The following is a 23,186-nucleotide window of genomic DNA, read 5'->3' on the forward strand; positions in this document are numbered from 1 at the left end:
TTGCATCATAATACACTTTTCTACCAAGTTTGTTTAAAATCCTTTCAGTGGTTCACAAGTTATCACAGTAACAAACATTGGTTACGGCAGAACGTACGTACGTACAACCCAAAAACATAATGCCTTCGTCGGCGGAGGCATAATAAGTAAACACTTGCACACTTCATCCAGATAAATCCTCCACTAAATTATCCCAAAAATATAAACCGTGTGGATTCTGCCATTTCATAAAATCATCAGTTGGAGATGACTGTAATAACTTACAATCATGCGGAGGACTAAATGCATCGAAATCATTTATTAAGAGATTCGAAAAATAAGCAATTGATTGAACAAATATCATAAATCATAAAGTACCTAAACCAATTCTAATGAAAGAACAAGATATTCAATATTTTAATAAGAATGACAAATATCATACCTGTAATGACAGAGTTAGAATTAAACCAAAAGTGAGAGATCATTGTCCAATAACTGGTAAGTACAGATGAGTCGTACTATAGTTGTAATAAGCCTCGTGTTGGCTTAACGGATAAGGTGGCTGGCTTAAGATCTCAGGGTAATGGGTTCGAACCCCTGTCAACCATTGAAATAACACCAGGTGGGTTGACTCAGCCTATCATCCTTCTGAGGTCGGCAAATGAGTACCAGCCTACTGGTAACAGGGGCACAGCATCAAAAGCACAGCCACACTTCCAGAAATCATGCAGCGAGAAGTCACATGCCACATATGAAACAACAACAATAGTTGTAATATCAATTCTCAAAATCCAAATCAACTTTACACCAGTATTTATTCACAACACAAACTATGATGCACACTTATTCATAAAATGATTATCAAAAACATCAGGTTATATATCTGTTACTCCCCCTATTTTTTCTTGTTTTTGTACATTTCCCTTTCATCTCCCGAATTTCCCTTCTTCTTCTTGCTGTGTTTCACTTTGTATCTAGCTCATTCACCCTGTGTGTCCTCCTTCCCAACCCCTTGAACTCATTCTGCCCAATGCCCATATTTACTCCATGTATCCCTCAAACTTGTTGTTGGTATGTTTCCCCCCTTTTCACTAAGTTCTTATGCTTCCCCCCTTTTTTAAGGCAGAGGTTATGTTTTCACCCCTGCTGCGCGTTTGTTTGTCTGTGAACAGGATGTCTCAAAACGTTGTGGACGGATTCAGACAAAATTTGGTGGGCAGGTTGGGTGTGTGGCAAGGAGGAATTAATTCAATTTTCATGAAGATTCAAGAATTTTTAAAGCGATTCTTCACCATTGAGTGATACGGCGAAACACCATATACGTATAGCATGATATCTCAAAAAAGTATTCGACGGATTTGGACGAAACTTTGTGGATGAGTTTGGTAGGTGACAAGAACAAGCCGGTTAGATTTCGGAGATCCGGATGCAGAGCCGGTATGCTCTGTATTCTCGCTCTTCCATGAGCCTCGACTTTGTCTACAAAAAAAAATCCAGCGCAAGCAAGGGCAAGAGTATTGAATGGTGTCACCATTGTTGCTAGCCTCACATTATAAATACACAAATGAGCGTGTGTCATGGTGAACAGTTCTTTTAATACCATAATTATCACAGAATGCATTAATAGAAAACCTTCAGTGATGTGGATGTTGTTGTCTTTTTTCACTGTAGGTTTTCTACTCAACCGGTTGAAAGGCTGTAATTCTCGTATAATGAAGCTAACGCATATATGGCTATTGGCTATATACTTCAAAATAAAATTGATCACTTGGCATTTTAGATCACAAAAAAACACCAAAATCCAATCGAATCTTCACCGAAACGGAATCAATTCCTCCTTGTCACACACCCAACGTGTCCACCAAGTTTCGTCCGAATCCGTCCACCACTTTTTTGAGATACCCTGCTATATATAGTTTTTGGTCCTATTTCACAATGGTGAAGAATCTCTTTAAAAACTATCAAATCTGGATTTGGATCTTCACTAAAATCGAAATAATTTATCCAGGTCACAGCCAACCTGTCCACAAAATTTAGTCCATAACTTTTTGAGATATTGTGCTCACAGAGACAGACAGACAGACAGACAGACAGGGGTGAAAATATAACCTCCAGCCACCCTTGGTGGTGGAGGAAATAAAAAGTACACAAAACAAGTTTTATTTTACAACAAATATTTTTTATCGTCATGCAAGTCTACACTAGTATATTTTGCTTACACAGTAAGCAATTTTTATATCACTCTGGAATTGATAAAGCAAGTGTTATTGTACAATTTTGTAAAAGTACTATTTTTCCAGGTGATTACTTCAATTCCATGAAAGTATTTGGCAACCATTGGGAATCTTGTACAGGGTCAGGATGAGGCTGGCTAAATGACATTATGGGGGTACAGAGAAATGTCAGGGGTGGTAAGGGTATGTGTGTGTGGTGTGCAGGTTTGAAGTTCCTTTTTGACACAAAAACTTGACCCGCAACAGCAAAAGGTCATGATAGTACCTGTATATACCTCTTTTGAAGAGCGCGGATCGCACACCATAGTACTCTTTCTCCTCCACCACCAGCATTGCAGTACGGGTGAAAGAATGCTACGACAGGACGGTGTGCCTCACCTCGCCGACGCCATGTGCAGTACAACCTGCTGGCGGCTGTAAAGCTGAGAGCATAAGCAAGGCCCAGCCAGGCAAGCCACATGCCATAGGACAGCAGGCCACCTATGACAGCCAACAAGGAGGCCAGTTCGCAAGCCATCTGGAAACTTGCCTGTAAGTTTACAGAAGATGGTCAGAAAGGGTTATGGGATGTAGAAGTGGCCACAGATATGACGAGTTACGAGTTCATGGGACTTGTAGGTGGAGATTTATGGATGGAGCAATTTGAGATTCATGCATCACGGAAACAAGTATGCATCGGGCGTTGTGCAGTGCGATTTTGAAACTTTGAATAGAAATACCATTGTTTACTGTTTTGTTTTTATAACTTTGTATTAGAGGAGGAACAAAAAAGCTATGACATATGACATTATCAGCTATCTTTCTTGGGCAAACCACATTTCTCAGTTGGTCTCCAAAGCCATTCGCCGACCATCATGCAAAGTCTTTCCTTGGCACACATGAACTCCTATCCACCTCCAAGGCCTTCATCCAAAGCTTGATGGAGTACTGCTCTCTCACCTGAGCTGGCTACCCTGGCTCACATCTTGCTCAGCTTGACACTGTGGAAACCAAGGCCTTCAAGAATCGCTGGAATCTCCTGCGATGAAGCAGAAATTGATGGGCCTGTCGCTTTCCTGTCGCAGGCAGGTCAATGGTCTCGGTCTTCTACAGCTTCCTTTCTGGTCTTGCACCCTCTGTCTGATCTTTCCATACTTCACCCCTCCATCCCCCAACCACCTGGATTTCTACAGAACACACATGGTCCACCATCAACCCCTTCTGGTGGAACTCCCTACATCCAGGATCACTGCTCACCTCCTCATTTGCTCCTCTTTTTTACCCCACCTACGGAACCAGCATCCACATTCTCTTCAATGTCATCCTTCCCTCCAGGTCTTCAAGGTAGCTGTTCATCACCATCTCAGATTGTCCCCAATCCAAAATCATGATCTTTTTTTTCCTCGTTAACCCATTCACCACCCCCAATCCCTCCTCCTTCCAAATTTCCAGTTTTCCCAACTGAGAGTTTCCTTCTGTATCCATCTTGTCCACCCCATGCATCCTCCCCCCTACCCCTTATTCTTCTCCACTTTGTCCCTCAACCCTGATGTCGGTGTGTTTCCCCACTCTTTCCACTGTTCCTTCCGTTCGGTGACATCCGAACGCTCTTCCACGAGCCTCGACTTTGTATCGAAAAAAAAATAAACGTTCCACAAAATGTCAGAATATTTATTACTCCCTTCTCATAAACATCCCTCTCCCTTCTGCTCTCTTCTCACCACCAATCACTCCTCTCCCCAAAATCTCATCCTTTGCGTATGCAATATGTAGATGACTCCAAGAGGAGATGTGATGAATGGAAAGGTTGGGGATTATTTATCGACGTTTGTTGTTGCACGAGAGTAGTCCTGTGAAGTATAAAAAAAATAAAAAAATAAAGGGGGTAAGGGTTCGAAAAGAGGAAGAGCTTGGCGATGAATGGATGAGGAGGCAGGAAGGAACGAATAAAACGACGAGAATGAACACAGAAGGTTGAAGGAAGAGAGGGCTGTGAGGGGAATGGTTACGGGGACAGAGTGATTCGAACGAATGCATTGAGGAAACACAAGCCCATCCGAGCACATACTCACGGTAAGAAGAAAGTGATCGCAGTCAATGAATTTCGTCACTTCCTCTTCCGGGAATGTATCACGACTGTAGACAAACAAACAAACAAAAAAAAGCACAAAACAACAAATACTTAATCATCATCGCTGTTCGTAAAACAGTCATCAATATATATTTTTTATTTTCAATACTTTATTACATGTACAGTATACATGTAATACTTTACTAAATGTACAAGAGCCCAAAAACAACCAAACAACGATATTCGTGTTAATACACCGCCCGTGAGGTAAATCCGAATAATCATCTCTCTCCGCATCAACTCATCCGGATTGCGTTGCATACATCAACTGCATGTGTTTGTGAAGCAAATATATGTGCATTGTATACGTCGAAGTATATTTACAAATGGCATATTATTATTGACGAATTCCGCCGGACATGATGATAAAAGGAGCACGATCGGAAAAAAACAAAAAAAAAAAACATTCTAAACGGAAATGTTCAAAAACATCGCCGATCTCGAGTACTGTATTATTACGGCGACCCTCGATTATGATTATTGCAAGTTGATTATGAGAATGATGTATGAATATTGTAAGTGAACAGCCAATCCTGAAGGAATTTCTGTGGATTTACCACAGATTCATTGCAGTTGATATGAAATCCTTCATTTTCTCTCACAAGCCCGTGTCACCAGGGCCACGGAACCAATTTGGATTCAGACCAATCAGCTTGAAGAGCGCTCACCAAGCGGCTTAAGTACTCACACTGGAGTCTGGAATCCTGTCTTACTCGACAAACTCTCTACCAATGGCATCTAAAGCTAACTCCACCCTTGGATAACCGACTTGTTCTAGTCTCGTGGCCAAGGTTCGGTGTGGCTCTCAACGAAATCCTAACATCTCCTCTCCCTGTCAACCTTGGAGCACACACACCACAGCTCTTCTGGGAGCCTCGACTATGTGTACAACAACACTCGGTGGAGCGACACCCCCGTCAGGCTGAACCGTTTACGTTTTGTATCCCAATGATAGGTCGCATCTCGGATGTGTACCTGAACCAATATCGGGTCGGCTTGTTCTTGTCACCTACACAACTCGTCCACAACTTATTGAGACATCATGGTCAAAGACAAACAGGCAGAGGCAGAAATAAAAACACAATCTCCGTCCACCTTCGGTGGCGGAGATAAATATTGGGAGATTTTAGAACGACTTGAAATACCTCCTCACACCGAGAGTGATGCTGTCACTCACATGCTGTCACAACATTCACACCATGAGTAAGACCTGCACACACCGAGTACAACCCTCACACCATGAGTAAGACCTGCACACACCGAGTACAACCCTCACACCATGAGTAAGACCTTCACACCCCGAGTACAACATTCACACCATGAGTAAGACCTTCACACCCCGAGTACAACATTCACACCATGAGTAAGACCTTCACACCCCGAGTACAACCCTCACACCATGAGTAAGACCTTCACACCCCGAGTACAACATTCACACCATGAGTAAGACCTTCACACCCCGAGTACAACATTCACACCATGAGTAAGACCTTCACACCCCGAGTACAACATTCACACCATGAGTAAGACCTTCACACCCCGAGTACAACCCTCACACCATGAGTAAGACCTTCACACCCCGAGTACAACCCTCACACCATGAGTAAGACCTTCACACCCCGAGTACAACATTCACACCATGAGTAAGACCTTCACACCCCGAGTACAACATTCACACCATGAGTAAGCCCTTCACACCCCGAGTACAACCCTCACACCATGAGTAAGACCTTCACACCCCGAGTACAACATTCACACCATGAGTAAGACCTTCACACCCCGAGTACAACCCTCACACCATGAGTAAGAGCTTCACACCCCGAGTACAACATTCACACCATGAGTAAGACCTTCACACCCCGAGTACAACATTCACACCATGAGTAAGACCTTCACACCCCGAGTACAACATTCACACCATGAGTAAGACCTTCACACCCCGAGTACAACCCTCACACCATGAGTAAGACCTTCACACCCCGAGTACAACATTCACACCATGAGTAAGACCTTCACACCCCGAGTACAACATTCACACCATGAGTAAGACCTTCACACCCCGAGTACAACATTCACACCATGAGTAAGACCTTCACACCCCAAGTACAACCCTCACACCATGAGTAAGACCTTCACACCCCGAGTACAACATTCACACCATGAGTAAGACCTGCACACACAGAGTACAACCTCCACACACAGAGTACAACCTGTACACACAGAGTACAACCTTCACACACCGAGTACAACCTCCACACACAGAGTACAACCTCCACACACAGAGTACAACCTCCACACACCGAGTACAACCTCCACACACAGAGTACAACCTCCACACACAGAGTACAACCTCCACACACAGAGTACAACCTGTACACACAGAGTACAACCTGTACACACAGAGTACAACCTGTACACACAGAGTACAACCTCCACACACAGAGTACAACCTCCACACACAGAGTACAACCTCCACACACAGAGTACAACCTCCACACACAGAGTACAACCTGTACACACAGAGTACAACCTGTACACACAGAGTACAACCTGTACACACAGAGTACAACCTGTACACACAGAGTACAACCTCCACACACAGAGTACAACCTCCACACACAGAGTACAACCTCCACACACAGAGTACAACCTCCACACACAGAGTACAACCTGTACACACAGAGTACAACCTCCACACACCGAGTACAACCTCCACACACCGAGTACAACCTCCACACACCGAGTACAACCTCCACACACAGAGTACAACCTTCACACACAGAGTACAACCTCCACACACAGAGTACAACCTGTACACACAGAGTACAACCTCCACACACAGAGTACAACCTCCACACACAGAGTACAACCTTCACACACAGAGTACAACCTCCACACACAGAGTACAACCTTCACACACAGAGTACAACCTTCACACACAGAGTACAACCTCCACACACAGAGTACAACCTCCACACACAGAGTACAACCTTCACACACAGAGTACAACCTCCACACACAGAGTACAACCTTCACACACAGAGTACAACCTTCACACACAGAGTACAACCTTCACACACCGAGTACAACCTTCACACACAGAGTACAACCTTCACACACAGAGTACAACCTCCACACACAGAGTACAACCTTCACACACAGAGTACAACCTCCACACACAGAGTACAACCTCCACACACAGAGTACAACCTCCACACACCGAGTACAACCTCCACACACAGAGTACAACCTTCACACACAGAGTACAACCTCCACACACAGAGTACAACCTCCACACACAGAGTACAACCTCCACACACAGAGTACAACCTTCACACACCGAGTACAACCTTCACACACCGAGTACAACCTTCACACACAGAGTACAACCTCCACACACAGAGTACAACCTCCACACACAGAGTACAACCTCCACACACAGAGTACAACCTCCACACACCGAGTACAACCTCCACACACAGAGTACAACCTCCACACACAGAGTACAACCTCCACACACCGAGTACAACCTCCACACACAGAGTACAACCTCCACACACAGAGTACAACCTCCACACACAGAGTACAACCTGTACACACAGAGTACAACCTGTACACACAGAGTACAACCTGTACACACAGAGTACAACCTCCACACACAGAGTACAACCTCCACACACAGAGTACAACCTCCACACACAGAGTACAACCTCCACACACAGAGTACAACCTGTACACACAGAGTACAACCTGTACACACAGAGTACAACCTGTACACACAGAGTACAACCTGTACACACAGAGTACAACCTCCACACACAGAGTACAACCTCCACACACAGAGTACAACCTGTACACACAGAGTACAACCTCCACACACCGAGTACAACCTCCACACACCGAGTACAACCTCCACACACAGAGTACAACCTTCACACACAGAGTACAACCTCCACACACAGAGTACAACCTGTACACACAGAGTACAACCTCCACACACAGAGTACAACCTCCACACACAGAGTACAACCTTCACACACAGAGTACAACCTCCACACACAGAGTACAACCTTCACACACAGAGTACAACCTCCACACACAGAGTACAACCTCCACACACAGAGTACAACCTTCACACACAGAGTACAACCTCCACACACAGAGTACAACCTTCACACACAGAGTACAACCTTCACACACCGAGTACAACCTTCACACACAGAGTACAACCTTCACACACAGAGTACAACCTCCACACACAGAGTACAACCTTCACACACAGAGTACAACCTCCACACACAGAGTACAACCTCCACACACAGAGTACAACCTCCACACACAGAGTACAACCTCCACACACAGAGTACAACCTCCACACACAGAGTACAACCTTCACACACAGAGTACAACCTCCACACACAGAGTACAACCTTCACACACAGAGTACAACCTCCACACACAGAGTACAACCTTCACACACAGAGTACAACCTTCACACACAGAGTACAACCTCCACACACAGAGTACAACCTCCACACACAGAGTACAACCTCCACACACAGAGTACAACCTTCACACACAGAGTACAACCTCCACACACAGAGTACAACCTTCACACACAGAGTACAACCTTCACACACAGAGTACAACCTCCACACACAGAGTACAACCTTCACACACCGAGTACAACCTTCACACACAGAGTACAACCTTCACACACCGAGTACAACCTTCACACACAGAGTACAACCTTCACACACAGAGTACAACCTCCACACACAGAGTACAACCTCCACACACAGAGTACAACCTCCACACACAGAGTACAACCTCCACACACAGAGTACAACCTCCACACACAGAGTACAACCTCCACACACAGAGTACAACCTCCACACACAGAGTACAACCTCCACACACAGAGTACAACCTCCACACACAGAGTACAACCTCCACACACAGAGTACAACCTCCACACACAGAGTACAACCTTCACACACAGAGTACAACCTTCACACACAGAGTACAACCTTCACACACCGAGTACAACCTTCACACACAGAGTACAACCTCCACACACAGAGTACAACCTTCACACACAGAGTACAACCTCCACACACCGAGTACAACCTTCACTCACAGAGTACAACCTTCACACACAGAGTACAACCTCCTCACACAGAGTACAACCTTCACACACCGAGTACAACCTTCACACACAGAGTACAACCTCCACACACAGAGTACAACCTTCACACACAGAGTACAACCTCCACACACAGAGTACAACCTCCACACACCGAGTACAACCTTCACACACAGAGTACAACCTTCACACACAGAGTACAACCTTCACACACCGAGTACAACCTTCACACACCGAGTACAACCTTCACACACCGAGTACAACCTTCACACACAGAGTACAACCTTCACACACAGAGTACAACCTCCACACACAGAGTACAACCTCCACACACAGAGTACAACCTGTACACACAGAGTACAACCTTCACACACCGAGTACAACCTCCACACACAGAGTACAACCTCCACACACAGAGTACAACCTCCACACACCGAGTACAAGCTCCACACACAGAGTACAACCTCCACACACAGAGTACAGCCTGCACACACAGAGTACAGCCTCCACACGCGGAGTACAACCTCCACACACAGAGTACAACCTCCACACACAGAGTACAACCTTCACACACCGAGTACAACCTTCACACACAGAGTACAACCTTCACACACAGAGTACAACCTTCACACACAGAGTACAACCTTCACACACCGAGTACAACCTTCACACACCGAGTACAACCTTCACACACCGAGTACAACCTTCACACAGAGTACAACCTTCACACACAGAGTACAACCTCCACACACAGAGTACAACCTCCACACACAGAGTACAACCTCCACACACAGAGTACAACCTTCACACACAGAGTACAACCTTCACACACAGAGTACAACCTCCACACACAGAGTACAACCTCCACACACAGAGTACAACCTCCACACACAGAGTACAACCTCCACACACCGAGTACAACCTTCACACAGAGTACAACCTTCACACACAGAGTACAACCTCCACACACAGAGTACAACCTTCACACACAGAGTACAACCTTCACACACAGAGTACAACCTCCACACACAGAGTACAACCTTCACACACCGAGTACAACCTTCACACACCGAGTACATGTTCCACCATTTAAACCCATTCCGTGCAGTTGTTTGCAGGAGTTCGTGGAGAAAATAAAACAAACAGATCCTTCTCGAATTACAGTATGATTGTAACTTCATTATAGTTATAATAATATTATCATTATCATTACGGCATGATTGTAAAATACAAACTGACTTTCCTCGTTGACTCGACGAGCTGACGTCATCACATTTTACGTTCGGGCCAGAAGTGAAACGCCGTGACGTCATGGAAGTGTTGCTGTTGTAAGAGTCGTTGACCAACGTCATGTATGAAGGAACACGGTACAAGTCCATGAACCACGTGATAAAGATCTACTCTCCTCGAGCATGTTTCGGCCCTTCTCACCCGAGTTAAACTCGGGGTGTGATATTTTTTTTTTTTCCTCACGTCGTGACATGACGTCATTGGCATTTACCTGTTGGCCGGTGTTCACCATTCGCTGGCTTCACGTTCCGTGCCCCTCCTCCTTCCCCTTCGCACTACCGGAGCAGCCTCGCTCGGTCCGCCGATCGATGTCGATGTCGATGTGGTGTTTGTTATGGACATGTTCCAGGTCGTGACGATGACCTCGTGCTGTGTCGGTCCACGCAGTTTCCTGTCCTTGTGACCGCTTCGTCTCAGTCGGACATCTTGAGTTGGTTGAAATAAAGTCTCGCGGAATGTTGAACCTTTGTCTCTGGGAGCTGTGACTGTGTCCGGTGTGAAGGTGTGAAGGTGATCCGGTGTGCGGGACGTCGGGCGGTCTTCGCTGCACACACGCCGTCAGTAAGTAAGCGCTGCTTGGATTCTGAAAGTTGTTGCTGATGGGGGCGAAATGACCACAACGTCCTCGAGAGACGGTTAAACGAGGACCGGTTCGGTTTAATAAACACGAATCAAATGGCCGGAGCGAATGAGTGACTCGTGGAACATGAATATCACGTATCCCCCCCCCCTCCCACAATGGCGTTTAAGCTGGCTGTCCTGCACGGCAGGATTTGCCGTTTTAATAACCTCTTACTTTCGTTTGGCAAGTTTTTTTTTTATAAACATTTCTGTGATTATACAAAGGTCCACCAGATCTGGAAGGGGTGTTAGAGGGGGGGAGGGGGAAGCGCGTGATCCTTTGAGACAGAATGAAAGAGCCACCAAAACAACAGGATAATTGAGTTGGCAATCCCCTCCTGGTACCTGATTGAGTGAGTGAGCTGATGTTGCACATTCTAATGGAAGTTGAGGTTGTATTTTCCACCACTCTACCCTGGTTGCACCATCATACGAGTGTCTGCGACCAATTCTAGCCTGGGATCGGTGCTACCTGCACCGTAACGGGGGTTACGTGGAAAAAAAAAAAAAAAGCAACGGATGAATTGTTTGTTGTTTTGTAATCCTGGTGTTCTCTCACAAAGGTGTATGATCCCATGGTCGTTTGATTGGGACGGACGCATGCACGCAGCGATGGCAGGTGCCCATCTCTGTGCGGTTACCATCCCAGTGACGGGCATGACGTGCCAATCGTGTGTGCACTCGCTCACCGCAGCACTGTCCTCGTTGCCTGGTGTCCTCTCGGTGAAGGTATTGGCTCTTCTTTTATTTTTTTCTGCCAAATGCCGTTATTCATATTGTGAAAACTTTGTCTGCTGCCGATAAGCATATCAGGATGGTTGCTGCTTGCGTTGCCAAGTCTCAACAAGCTCATGCAACGTAGCGTTATCTCACAGCCAGCACTTTAAAGTCTTTATTTGTTTTTTTTTTATCCTTGTGCCCCCTTACTTTAGACAAAATATAGATACAGTCATAAAAAACATTGGGATAGAATCCCTGAACCGTGAGAATGTGCCGCACTCCTGTTCTGCCTTTCTGCTGATGATGTGAATTGCTGTGAAATACCTTTGATCACGACGTAAGCAAAAGCGAGCCAAAGCTCGGATGGGTGCTTTGTTCTCGCTGCACAGAACTTTTACCTCTGAGCTCGTCCGGAAAAGCCAACTACTTGGGTGCTCCGAGCAATACGGCTCGCTCGCTGGCACATGTTGTGCAAATACCGATGGAGATGAGCACGGAGCCCAAAATGCTCGATTTCTTACCTTCACACCCCATCAGTGCTGTGGGAAAAAATCTCCTGATGTGATGGAGATGGCAATGGATAATTCTGTTGTGAAAACCAGTCCGGCACCGATGACTGCCACGTGCCAACTAACCCTAACCCACTCCCCCCCCCCCAACCTCTCTAGACACCCTTCCCAACACGTTTTGGTGCATTGCTTTGTTAGACCTTGTTTTTCTACAAGAGCAAGGCACATGGAAAAGCAAGATGATATTAACAGTGGGAAGATGAGAACAATCGGGCACAACTGGAGAGAGGGAAATCGAACAGGGAAGGAAGGAAGAAAGCAAGGAAAATAAGAGAGATAGATGAAAAGGGAGGTAACACTGAAATCGGCAAGTAAGATAGTTGGGTTAGCACAGGTTAACGGGGATAGTGAATATCATGCATCAAGAAGGGGGTGACACGAGATGGTGGTACGCTGCCGACTTGAATCCCTGGAGAGAACAGTGAGACAGAATAGCCTCTGGAAGATGATTCCATAGATAAGAGAAGACAGGAAGAAATGAGTTGAGGTGTGCAGAATCAGCCTGGATTTTGGAAGTTTAACTAGGAGGGTATTACTCGAAGAACGTGTACATCCTGGAGTTGCTGGGAGGGTCGGAGGGCTGAGAGAGCGGAGCGAGCAATGTTGGAGTGTATAAAAGAGAGACCGCCAACTTGCTTGTGATGTGAGAGGAACAGATCATGTGCCTTGGCCTCATCATGGCAGATTACAACAACTTGAGGGTTTTAGAACTCAGAGAATCCAGGAGAGACGGATGTGATTCTGGGGCACCAACCTACCGTGGAGAGCAATACTCCATCGAGCTATGGACAAAGGTTTTGTTTCCCTTCTTGACTGTAAATAGTTCTGATTTTACAAGGAAAGTCTTGGATCGACGGAGGGATGCCCAATCTGCTGCCAGGTTTGCTAAGTTGTTGGCCCAGGAACCGTCATGACTGTTCTCAAAACACGAGGCCTCAAAATTCAAGAGACTGAACCTCTTCTGGTAGATGACCAAGGAAACACGTAGTTGTGTGTATTAATTTGCCAATCATTTCAACGGCATGACAAGGGCTCGAACTCGAGACCCAACGATCTTAAGTCAGCTCCCTTAACCGATAAGCAAACACCAGGGTTTTCTGCATCGCTGAACAGGTAGAACGATGGATGGAATCGACAGAATGTTTATCCAGGTACATTAACCACCGTCGGAAGCAAGAAGCTGATGTTTCAGGCTTCGGTGTCTCTTTTTTTGGCTCCGACGAAAGGTTAATGCCCGAAACGTCAGCTTCTCCTTGTGTCCCACAGCGGTTAGCACACGTCGATCAATGTTCTGTTGATTCCATCCATTTGCTCTGTTGTCAAAGGAATAACTTCTTTATTTACCCTTGTACTAGTTCGGTTTGGGGTAACACATATTGGAATTCTGTGTGCATTTCTGCAATATTCCATAAAAGTCGTTTATTTCTGTGATTTTTTTATTTGATTTTTTTAATTCCAACATAGAGGTCGACAGGGTCCAAGTGTTGTGCATTTTGCAAATGTCACATTCCCAAGTGACATTGTGAAGAGGTTATAAAGTTTTAACAACTCCAAAAAGGGCGAAGCGTCGAGGCCAAATCATCACAGGGAAGTGTCAAGGCCAAAACCAAGAGGGCCCCTCATCGTGAAAAGGAAACAAAAGAAGATGGGGGAAAATGCAATCGAGATTCTAGACAATTGATTGATGATTTGAATTGTTGCAAGTTGATGGACATTGGGAACATGGTGCGGGGGAAGAAGGAAGAGGAATGGCGATTGATATGGAGGGAAAGGAGGGTGACGAGTAGAAGCTCGACCGGTGTTTCGAACAGAGTGAAGAGAGAGGGACAGAAACAGAGAGTTCGATACACCACTGACTGGTAGTAGCAGTATAAGTATTTGGCTTGAGTCATCAAACCCTTTTCAACACAGTTTTGACATGTAATGTCATGGTGGTGCCTTTAATGAAGTGACCAGACAATGAATGAGAAAGGATGACTCTAATCCAAAGCACAAGGCTTGTTGCTCTCACCTCACAGCCAGGTTGGTTGCCTGTTTTTTTTTTTTGTTGTTTTTGTTGTTGTTTTTAACCTCCTTTCCTCTGGTCGAGCTCCCTCTGCTCTCTCAGCCATCCAGCCCTCTCCAGCTCCTCCAGGTTGTACGTGTTCTTATAGTAACCCTTTCTTGGTTAAACTCCTTAAATCCACGCCGACTGCACACCTCAATTATTTTATTCCTTGCTTCCTCCCATCTATGGAACCTCCTTCCAGAGGCTTTCAAATCCCACTCTTACCTCCAATGCTTCATAGAGGTGGTGTACCACTATCTCATGCCACCCCTCCCCCCAATCCTTACCCACAATATCTCTTACCCCCATTAACCTTGCCTGGTAGGATCCCATCTGCAGACCCGGCCTGGCCGGGATGATGCTACCTTATGGTCCCGGGACCTCTGCGGGGATCCCGGAAACAGCTGGGATCTCATCCGCGTTGCGCAACCCTCTTACTTGCAGGTGTCTGTTTCTGCCTCGCCACTCTCTCTTTCTGTTATTTTCTTGTTTATTCGATCTGCTTCCCACAGCTGCCTGACTGTTTGTTCATACACTCCACCACTTTGCTCTTTCATAAGACTCAAACCAGTAAAAAAATATATAAGTATGTTTTTAATTATTTCTGCCACCAAAGGTGGAAGGAGGTAATGTCTTCAGGTCTGTCTGTTTGTGTGCAGGATATCTCCAAATGTTGTGGATGGGTTCTGATGAAGTTCGGTGTGTGACAAAAAAACAGCAACATTTGTTTGATTAGGCCCCACATATTGATTATATACAAAAGCCGATGCACGATGATGCTTCGAGCTACAAATTCGTTTTGGGGTATTGAGCGTTGGAATCTCGTTTGAGTTGTGAGTCTGAAAACACCTTGAGTGAGATTAACAATAAACCATCATGTTTTGTATACAGGTGTTTCTGGAGCTTAAGGAGGCCCATCTCTGTTATGACTCTGAGCTTCAGAGTCCAACCTCCCTTGCTGACGCCATTGAAGACTGTGGATTTGAGGCAAATACCTCTGCTCTTGATCCACTCCCTGTCGCCAGGTCAACACTACACATACATGGTATGACATGCATGTCATGCGTGAGTAGTGTTGAGAATGCCCTGAAAGACCAGCCTGGCCTGATAGCCCTCTCTGTCTCCCTTGAGCCTGGCAGTGCAATTATTACCTACGATCTCTCCTCTACATCAGTTGCCACCATCTGCTCTTTGGTAGGGCCATGATGGAATTTTTTATTCCGTGATTGTTTTTTTTTGCTTTTTTTTGCACTTCCATTGGTAAATATCAATCAATATATTCCTAATCCCCCCCCCCCTCATTCTGATATGGAATCTGATATTTCAATGCATTTGCCAGGTGGAGGATGCTGGATTTGAAGCAACTCCGCAGAAGGAAGACTCTGCTGGAAAGGAAACCTTGCCATCTGGTTTATCTGCTGAGAAGGATTCAGTTGTTGAGCCTCTGAGTACCAACACTCTCAATGGCATACCCTGTAGCTCTGGTTTACCATTCATCCCAACTCTGCCCCCACCTCCTGTCGGCGGTTTTCGAGCAGTTGGTACGGTGGTGCTGAGCATCACGGGCCTGCATTCTGCAGCAGGAAAGCACGCCGTGGAGACTGCGCTGTCGGGCACGCCAGGTGTACGTGGTGCCACTGTGTCCCTCGACAGTTGCTTGGTAAATGTGGAGTACGAACAGGGCAATGTCAAAGTCGACGACATTTGCCATGTTGTATCCGAACTTCAGGATGGACCTTACTCTGGTAATTGCATTTTTCTTATTTTTTTTTTCTCTCTCATTTATTTTCCTGTTTGTTTGCACACGAGAATCTCCCAAGAACATGAATTTTTTAAATCGCTCAATTTTTATCCTGCACGTGCGAAGCAGAAAGTGCGGTTACGCAATTGGTTCACTTTGTCTGTCGTCTGTCTGTGTGCAATCGTCAGTTTATGATCAAGGAACACCTTAATTTTAATTGAATGTTTTATTGTGAACACGAATCGGAAAACGAACCTGTAGTTTAGCAGTACCTTGGCTCTGAATTTGGCCCAATCATGCATGTGCAGAGAGGAATGAGGTGATTTTTTTTTAGTCTGTCTGTCTGCCTGTCTGGCAGTGAAAGAAGTTTTACGAGAGGGGGAGCACTCGGTAGAGTGCAAAACCTCCGCCGCCAATACTGCTGGGTCACTTAAGTGAACCTGATATCCTATTCATTGTAGGTCAAAACGGATCAGACTCTACTGAACCACGATTGAATAAACTAAACTAGATCGACGCGCATGTAGAAATGCCAAAAAAATAAAATTGAAATTTTTTTTGAAAAAAAAAGTTGCAAAATTTGTTTTTTTTTTCTCGAACAAATTTTTTTTGAGGGGGGGTTGGAAATCACTTAAAACATGTAGAAATGCAAAAAAACTTCAAATATTTTCAAATAAAATCGAATTTTTTTTCAAAAAAAGTTGCAAATTTTTTTTTTCTCTAACAAATTTATTTATTTTTGGTTGGAAATCACTTAAAACATGTAGAAATGCAAAAACAAAAATTCAAATATTTTTTTCAAAATGGCCACCATAGCGGCCATATTGGACTTTGGACCAAGTCCAAAATCTAATGGCATGATCCTTGGACCATACCTAATCCCCCGCACCAAGTTTCGTCGAAATCCGTCAAGGAGTTTTTCCGTAATACTGTTTACAAACAAACAACCAACCAAACAAGCAGTCATAGACTGGTACTTACGAAATCGTCAACTTGACCTCTGACCTTGTCTAATAAAAGCTGTCTCTCGAGAAGGTAGCAACGCAAACCAGAAGTTTCTGCGATGATTCTGTGCCAAACCATCAAAAATCGAATGTTTTGGATGTTTGACCTCACTGTGACCTTGACCTTTGACCGAGTTTGACCAAAATCTAATCGGCACGAGCCATCACCCTCGTGAATCACGTGGTGTAATTTGACATTGGTAGCTTCTTCCGTTCTCGAGTTATCTGTACCAAGCCATCAAAAATAGAATATTTGACCTCACCGTGACCTTGACCTTTGACCGATTTTGACCAAAATCTAATCGGCACTAGCCATCACCCTCCTGAATCACGTGGTGTAATTTGACATTGGTAGCTTCTTCCGTTCTCGAGTTATCGTGCCTACAAACAAACAAACAAACAGAAACGGAAGTCATCAATATACTTACGAAATCTTTAGATTTCGTAAGTAACAAAGACAGACGGGTGAAAACAGTAACCTCCGTCCATCTTCGATGGCGGAGGTTAAAAATCGTTCCAAACAGGAAACTTCTTGTTTCTAAGGATGTCTTAAAAGGCACAAAGAACTCTTGTAACACATTAGATAGGGTGGGGTAAAAGATGCTGCATCAATAGCAGTTTAAAAATACAGTAATCCCCTGCTTCATCGCGGTTTTTCCCTTGGAACCTAACTAATTTTTTCTGCGGATTCCCCCGGTATATCGCGGTAATAATATATAAAATAGAAATTATTTAAGCAATAGATTATAATGCGTGGCGCTCGACCAGTCACACAATGCACGAGACAAAGTTTCGCTTGTGAACTTTGAATATTTTGTACATTTTTTTTTTCTCCAAGCCCCACGATGCTGCCCAAACGTCTTGCACCTTCTAAGGCTTCTGGCAAGGAACCGAAGCGCCAGAGGAAGGTTTATATTCACTCGATATAAATCAAATCCAATTGTGTTTATACACCGCCCAGCGTTTAATAATCACTCGATATAAATCAAACCGAATCGTGTTTATACACCACCCAGCGTTTAATAATCACTCGATATAAAAAAAACCCCAATCGTGTTTACACACCGCCCAGCGTTTAATATTCACTTCCTATAAATAAAACCCAATCGTGTTTATACACCACCCAGCGTTTAATAATCACTCGATATAAATCAAACCCAATCGTGTTTATACACCACCCAGCGTTTATTATGCACTCGATATAAATCAAACCCAATCGTGTTTATACACCACCCAGCGTTTATTATGCACTCGATATAAATCAAACCCAATCGTGTTTATACACCACCCAGCGTTTAATAATCACTCGATATAAATCAAACCCAATCGTGTTTATACACCACGTTTATAAAGAAAATAGGCATTTTTTGGGGAGGCGTCCATTCATCGCGGATTTTCACTCCCCAACCCCCCCCCTCCCGCGATATACGGGGGATGACTGTATAACTAATGACTTTTTTTTTTCCTACAACCTATAAAATGTTTGTTTTATTTGAATTGCATTATATACTTGAACACTGGAGAACACAAATCGCCTTCTTGGCATTTTGAAAACCGACTGTGTTAGCAGATCATTGCTCATCTGCACACTCATTCGTTCCTGTTTCTATTTCCCCGCCTGTGAAACCAACTTCCACATTCTCTTCAGTCTCATTCTTCCCTCGAGGTGAAGCTGTTCCCCCACCATCTCAGATTGTCCCCAATCCAAAAACCATGATGTTTTCTACCCTCGTTAACCCCACCCCAATCCCTCCTTTCAAATTTCATGTTTTCCCACCTGAGGGTTTGCTTCTGTATCTTGATCCAGTCAGTGTAATACTATGAGCCTCAACTATGTATACAAAAAAAATAAATAAAAGTACTTGGACAAATTATTATGGCATTTTACGTCGTCTCGACCAATCAAATTTTCTGCCCGTAAATCCCACCCATGTCCTTGTTTGTCAAGACTGCACGGAGTATTGTGTTCCATGAACTCTCTCGTCTCTTATTGCTCTTCTTATGTGCAATTCACCTCCTTTAGTTTGCTACTTCATTACGTCTTCTTTTTGAGCTTTTTTATTGTGTTTGTTTCTGGATTTTTTTTCTCTCCAATAAACCCTCGTATGAAGTCCCATGTGGCATAACTGTGAGTATAACAATCATTGTGCATGTGTATTGTTTCAGCAACGGTGCTGTCCAGCACATCACCTTCTCAGACATCAGACGTTTCTCGCTCTCGGCCATTTGGTGTCCCAAGTTGTGAGAAAGCCAAGAACTCGGGCAAGTGCTGTCCTTTCGGGCTGAACAGGATGCATGCTTGCATGGAACGTTCGTGGTTCAACTTTCGTAACTTTAATGTCATAACAAAAAAAGAACTCTCACTGTGTCACTTCTCATTTTGATCATACATTTAGTACACATCATCACCATATATATATATATATATATATATATATATATATATATATATATATATATATATATATATATTTTTCCAAAATCAAACTTTGGAGCCGTTTGATAGTGCAGAGACCAATGATCGATCACACATTTATTCGTTATTATGTGATGTATGTTATGCTGGATGAGTTTCAGCAGCAGCTCCATACAAGAATCGGTCCCGCTGGGAGCACTGAACAAGTTCAAAGGGGCTGGAGTTAGTTGAGGTGATGTTTTGGAGAAAGCTGGAGATATTTTATCTGTGAGAGAAGACGAGGAGACACAGTGGCAAGTCTTGAGGAAGGACAAGTTTTTACATGGTGGTTGAGATGGAACAAGTGATGGTGTAGGGATGACAATATCAGCAAGGAATTGGTAAGAGTTGACATGTAGGAGGGAAGGTCATTGGCAGTATGGTTAGTAATTAGAGTAATAATTGTGTGTGTTTGGTGCATATCAACAAAGCAGGTGGAACTCCTGGAGAAAGGAAGATTGAGAAGAGGATGTGGAACCCATCGTTATGTTGTGTGTGTGTGTGTGTGGTTCGAGTCCTGACTTCTCATCTTAAAGGGAATTGATATGGAGGAGAAGTCCGTGAGCACGTTTAGGTTGAGAGAGAGAAATACAGAACGGTTTCTGCTGGAGTTTGTGGGAATGAATATTGTTGAGGTATTGTGGATCTTTATCCAACAAATGGGAGTCACACCTAGTAATATGCAGGCGATGCAAGCTTGACAAATGTGAAATGAACCAATTGTGGAGGGTCAAAGATTGCAGGATTATGTAAGAGCATGACACAAACCTATAGTGTCAGAGACAAAAACAATAACTCGTCCTTTCCCCCCCTCCCTCCACCAAGCCCAAAAATATAAATAAAATAAAATAAAATGGTCATCAGGTAGTTGAACCGCAACGAGGAGCAGGTTTTCGGAGCTTGCAGAACAATACTATGTTGAACTGTTTGGAGGTGAACAGGTTGTCTTAGTGAGAAGTTAATCGAGGGGATGTTTGGAAGGGCAGAGCATTTATCTGGTGTAGGATTATGGTGAGGATGGCATCATGGGAAGAGTAGTGGTGTTGGATATGTGAAATGGTGGAGGTTGCTGAATGTGTCCGATAGGAAGTGCAAAATCCCAGATCCATGCAAATTTTGATTTATCGTTGTTACATGGAAAGGGGGGTGGGGGTATGTGTGTGTGTTGAATTTCTGAGGATATCTGAAAACTCAATAGCTCAGTGGGCTGTTGCCGCAAAAGTGATGACGTCCTTGGGTTCGAGTCTCTAGATGAGTCTGAATTTTTTCACATTCGCCCCATGCAGGAATTTGTTCCTGTTTATATATTGTTGTGGTTTCCCACCCATCGGCATGCGGGTGACCGCTTCTAGCCAATCGCGGCCGCTCTCGACCACCGAACAGGCAAACCTACTCGCAGCTTTCGGAACAACGCCAAAATCCAGCTCTGGGTGTGTTTTAAGCACACCACAGCCTTGTCAATACTCTACCCGCGCTACAGGGTCCGATCGCCGAATGGTCGATTTACCTAATTAATCGCGCGGGCAGACTACCGAGAGATTGTACCTCAACGGGGCCTGCTTGGAAACGAGCCACTTCAGCAGCTCGCTCCGTTCTGTGATAACCGAGCGGGGTATTATCGCGAAGCCCCGTTGGACCCGATTCTTTTATCGGCTATTAAAAAGCCAGCTAGTATTCCGAACTTAATTTTGGCAGTTCAATGAGGGAAAGGACGCAACGAAGGGGTGAACATTTAAACAATGACATTTATTTCACACTCGTAAGCAGTCATGTATGCAACCAATGCACGTATGCAATCATGCAGTCACGTATGGGACAAAACACGAGCAAGACAAAGAACTACAACCGTCTATTTATTATGTACACACATGCACTTAACAGTTCTACTTAACGTACTAGGCGCCACGAAAGTCATGCATAGAAAAACCCCAGAAAAGGCAAGGGGGGGGGCAGAACTGTACCTCGTGGGTCTTTATAAGTCACGGAGCTGTGGAGACCGCAAAAGCTCCGAGAGACCGCGCTGGTTACCTGTCGCCTTCGTGGCGACTCGCTGGGCACTCCTCGATGTCCCGCCCACACGGCAGCTGGCGTGACCGCGGCTCGGCCCAGGCCTCGTCGTGCGGCCCGGTCGATTGGGCCTAGTTGACAACGCCTCAGAGGAACGAACGGGCCTTTGCTCTTTCAGAGTTGATGCTCTCTTAAGAGCCCGTCCGTTCCTCAGCGTCGTTCGGACTGTCCTGGGGCCCGATCACCTCAGACCGTTTGCCGCTGGTTGGCAACTCCTCTCTGGCCTCTCTCCAGCGACCCACTGTTCGGCACGGCATGGCAGGCCACGCTCCGAGCTCCAGTCTCCTCCGCTCTCTCCAGCTCCTCACCGACTGCAGACTCCAGACTCCAGACTGACCCAGCTCCCAACGCGACTCCACACAACTGCACGCTTGGCGTTTCTGCGCGCCCTTGTATTGGATCCATGAGGCGAGGTTTTGATCTCCGATCTCTCACATCTGAAACCCCGCCGGCTCCGCCCCTTTTGATCTTTTGATCCGAATTGTCGCGAAGCTCGGAGAGAGCGGACGTGGGTGAAATCGTCGACCCTCGCCCCAACGAAGGAGTCCCCGCGTCTGGTAGCAGAGATGTTGTTCGTTCAGGGCGCTGTTGCCGGTAACAAGATGGCGGTGTTCGTGAAGATGAAGGTGAGGCGATGTTTGTTGTGGCGTAGGTGGTGAGGGGATGTCGTGGTGGTCGTTGTGGAGATGGTTGATGAGAGCGATGTTGGTGGTGGAGGTGGTTGTTGTGAAGCGGTTGGTCCAAAAAAAAGATAGCAAAAGAAAAACACTTCCTCAAATATCACAGCCCGGGTACACGAATAAATCCCTTAGACATCGGTGGGGAAATCTTATCTGAACACTCACTTATCAACATAACTGATCTCTGGGAAACCTGAATGGTGTTCTGTGAATTTCCACAACCGTAACAATATATATATATATATATATATATATATATATATATATATATATATATATATATATATATATATATATATATATACACACACACACACACACATTGTTACGAATTTCCTCCCGCCCGGTGTGCGATCGGCCACATAACTCAAATCGCGACGTGTCGCCCACCGGAACGGACAATTCAGTCATGACCCTCCTGGAATTACCGCCAGGAGCCAGTTACGGGTGGGGGTTTAACCTCACCACGATCGTGCCAATTGCCCACCCGCGCAGGATAGGGTTGCTCGCCAAATTCGACCTA

The 23,186-nt window shown here is 45.0% G+C and overlaps 2 protein-coding genes across 8 annotated transcripts in view; one reads left to right on the forward strand and one right to left on the reverse strand.

Annotated features, from left to right (window-relative positions):
• ALG11 (ALG11 alpha-1,2-mannosyltransferase) overlaps window positions 1–11,109 on the reverse strand; it is a 47,674-nt gene extending 36,565 nt beyond the window's left edge. For 2 of the 4 annotated variants that reach the window (XM_085860671.1, XM_085860674.1), the window contains exons 1-3: window positions 10,709–10,863; window positions 4,265–4,328; window positions 2,489–2,742 (exon numbers count right to left, since the gene is read on the reverse strand). In XM_085860671.1, the coding sequence (XP_085716797.1) occupies window positions 2,489–2,742; window positions 4,265–4,328; window positions 10,709–10,848 (458 nt within the window). In that variant the 5' untranslated portion in view covers window positions 10,849–10,863. Of the gene's footprint in view, window positions 1–2,488; window positions 2,743–4,260; window positions 4,329–10,708; window positions 10,864–10,970 lie in introns of those variants that run through there. The other 2 variants (XM_085860672.1, XM_085860673.1) reach the window with 2 other exon arrangements.
• The window catches only part of ATP7B (ATPase copper transporting beta), an 84,345-nt gene continuing 72,197 nt past the window's right edge, over window positions 11,039–23,186 (forward strand). For 3 of the 4 annotated variants that reach the window (XM_085860669.1, XM_085860666.1, XM_085860670.1), the window contains exons 1-5: window positions 11,039–11,320; window positions 11,944–12,109; window positions 15,608–15,910; window positions 16,056–16,461; window positions 19,628–19,723. In XM_085860669.1, coding sequence (XP_085716795.1) covers window positions 11,948–12,109; window positions 15,608–15,910; window positions 16,056–16,461; window positions 19,628–19,723 — 967 coding nt within the window. In that variant the 5' untranslated portion in view covers window positions 11,039–11,320; window positions 11,944–11,947. Of the gene's footprint in view, window positions 11,325–11,943; window positions 12,110–15,607; window positions 15,911–16,055; window positions 16,462–19,627; window positions 19,724–23,186 lie in introns of all 4 variants that reach the window. The other variant, XM_085860668.1, reaches the window with a different exon arrangement.

This window comes from Eptatretus burgeri, chromosome 16, assembly GCF_056783735.1.
Source record: "Eptatretus burgeri isolate ZD-2024b chromosome 16, Ebu_testis_v1, whole genome shotgun sequence".
Classification (NCBI taxonomy): Eukaryota; Metazoa; Chordata; class Myxini; order Myxiniformes; family Myxinidae; genus Eptatretus; species Eptatretus burgeri.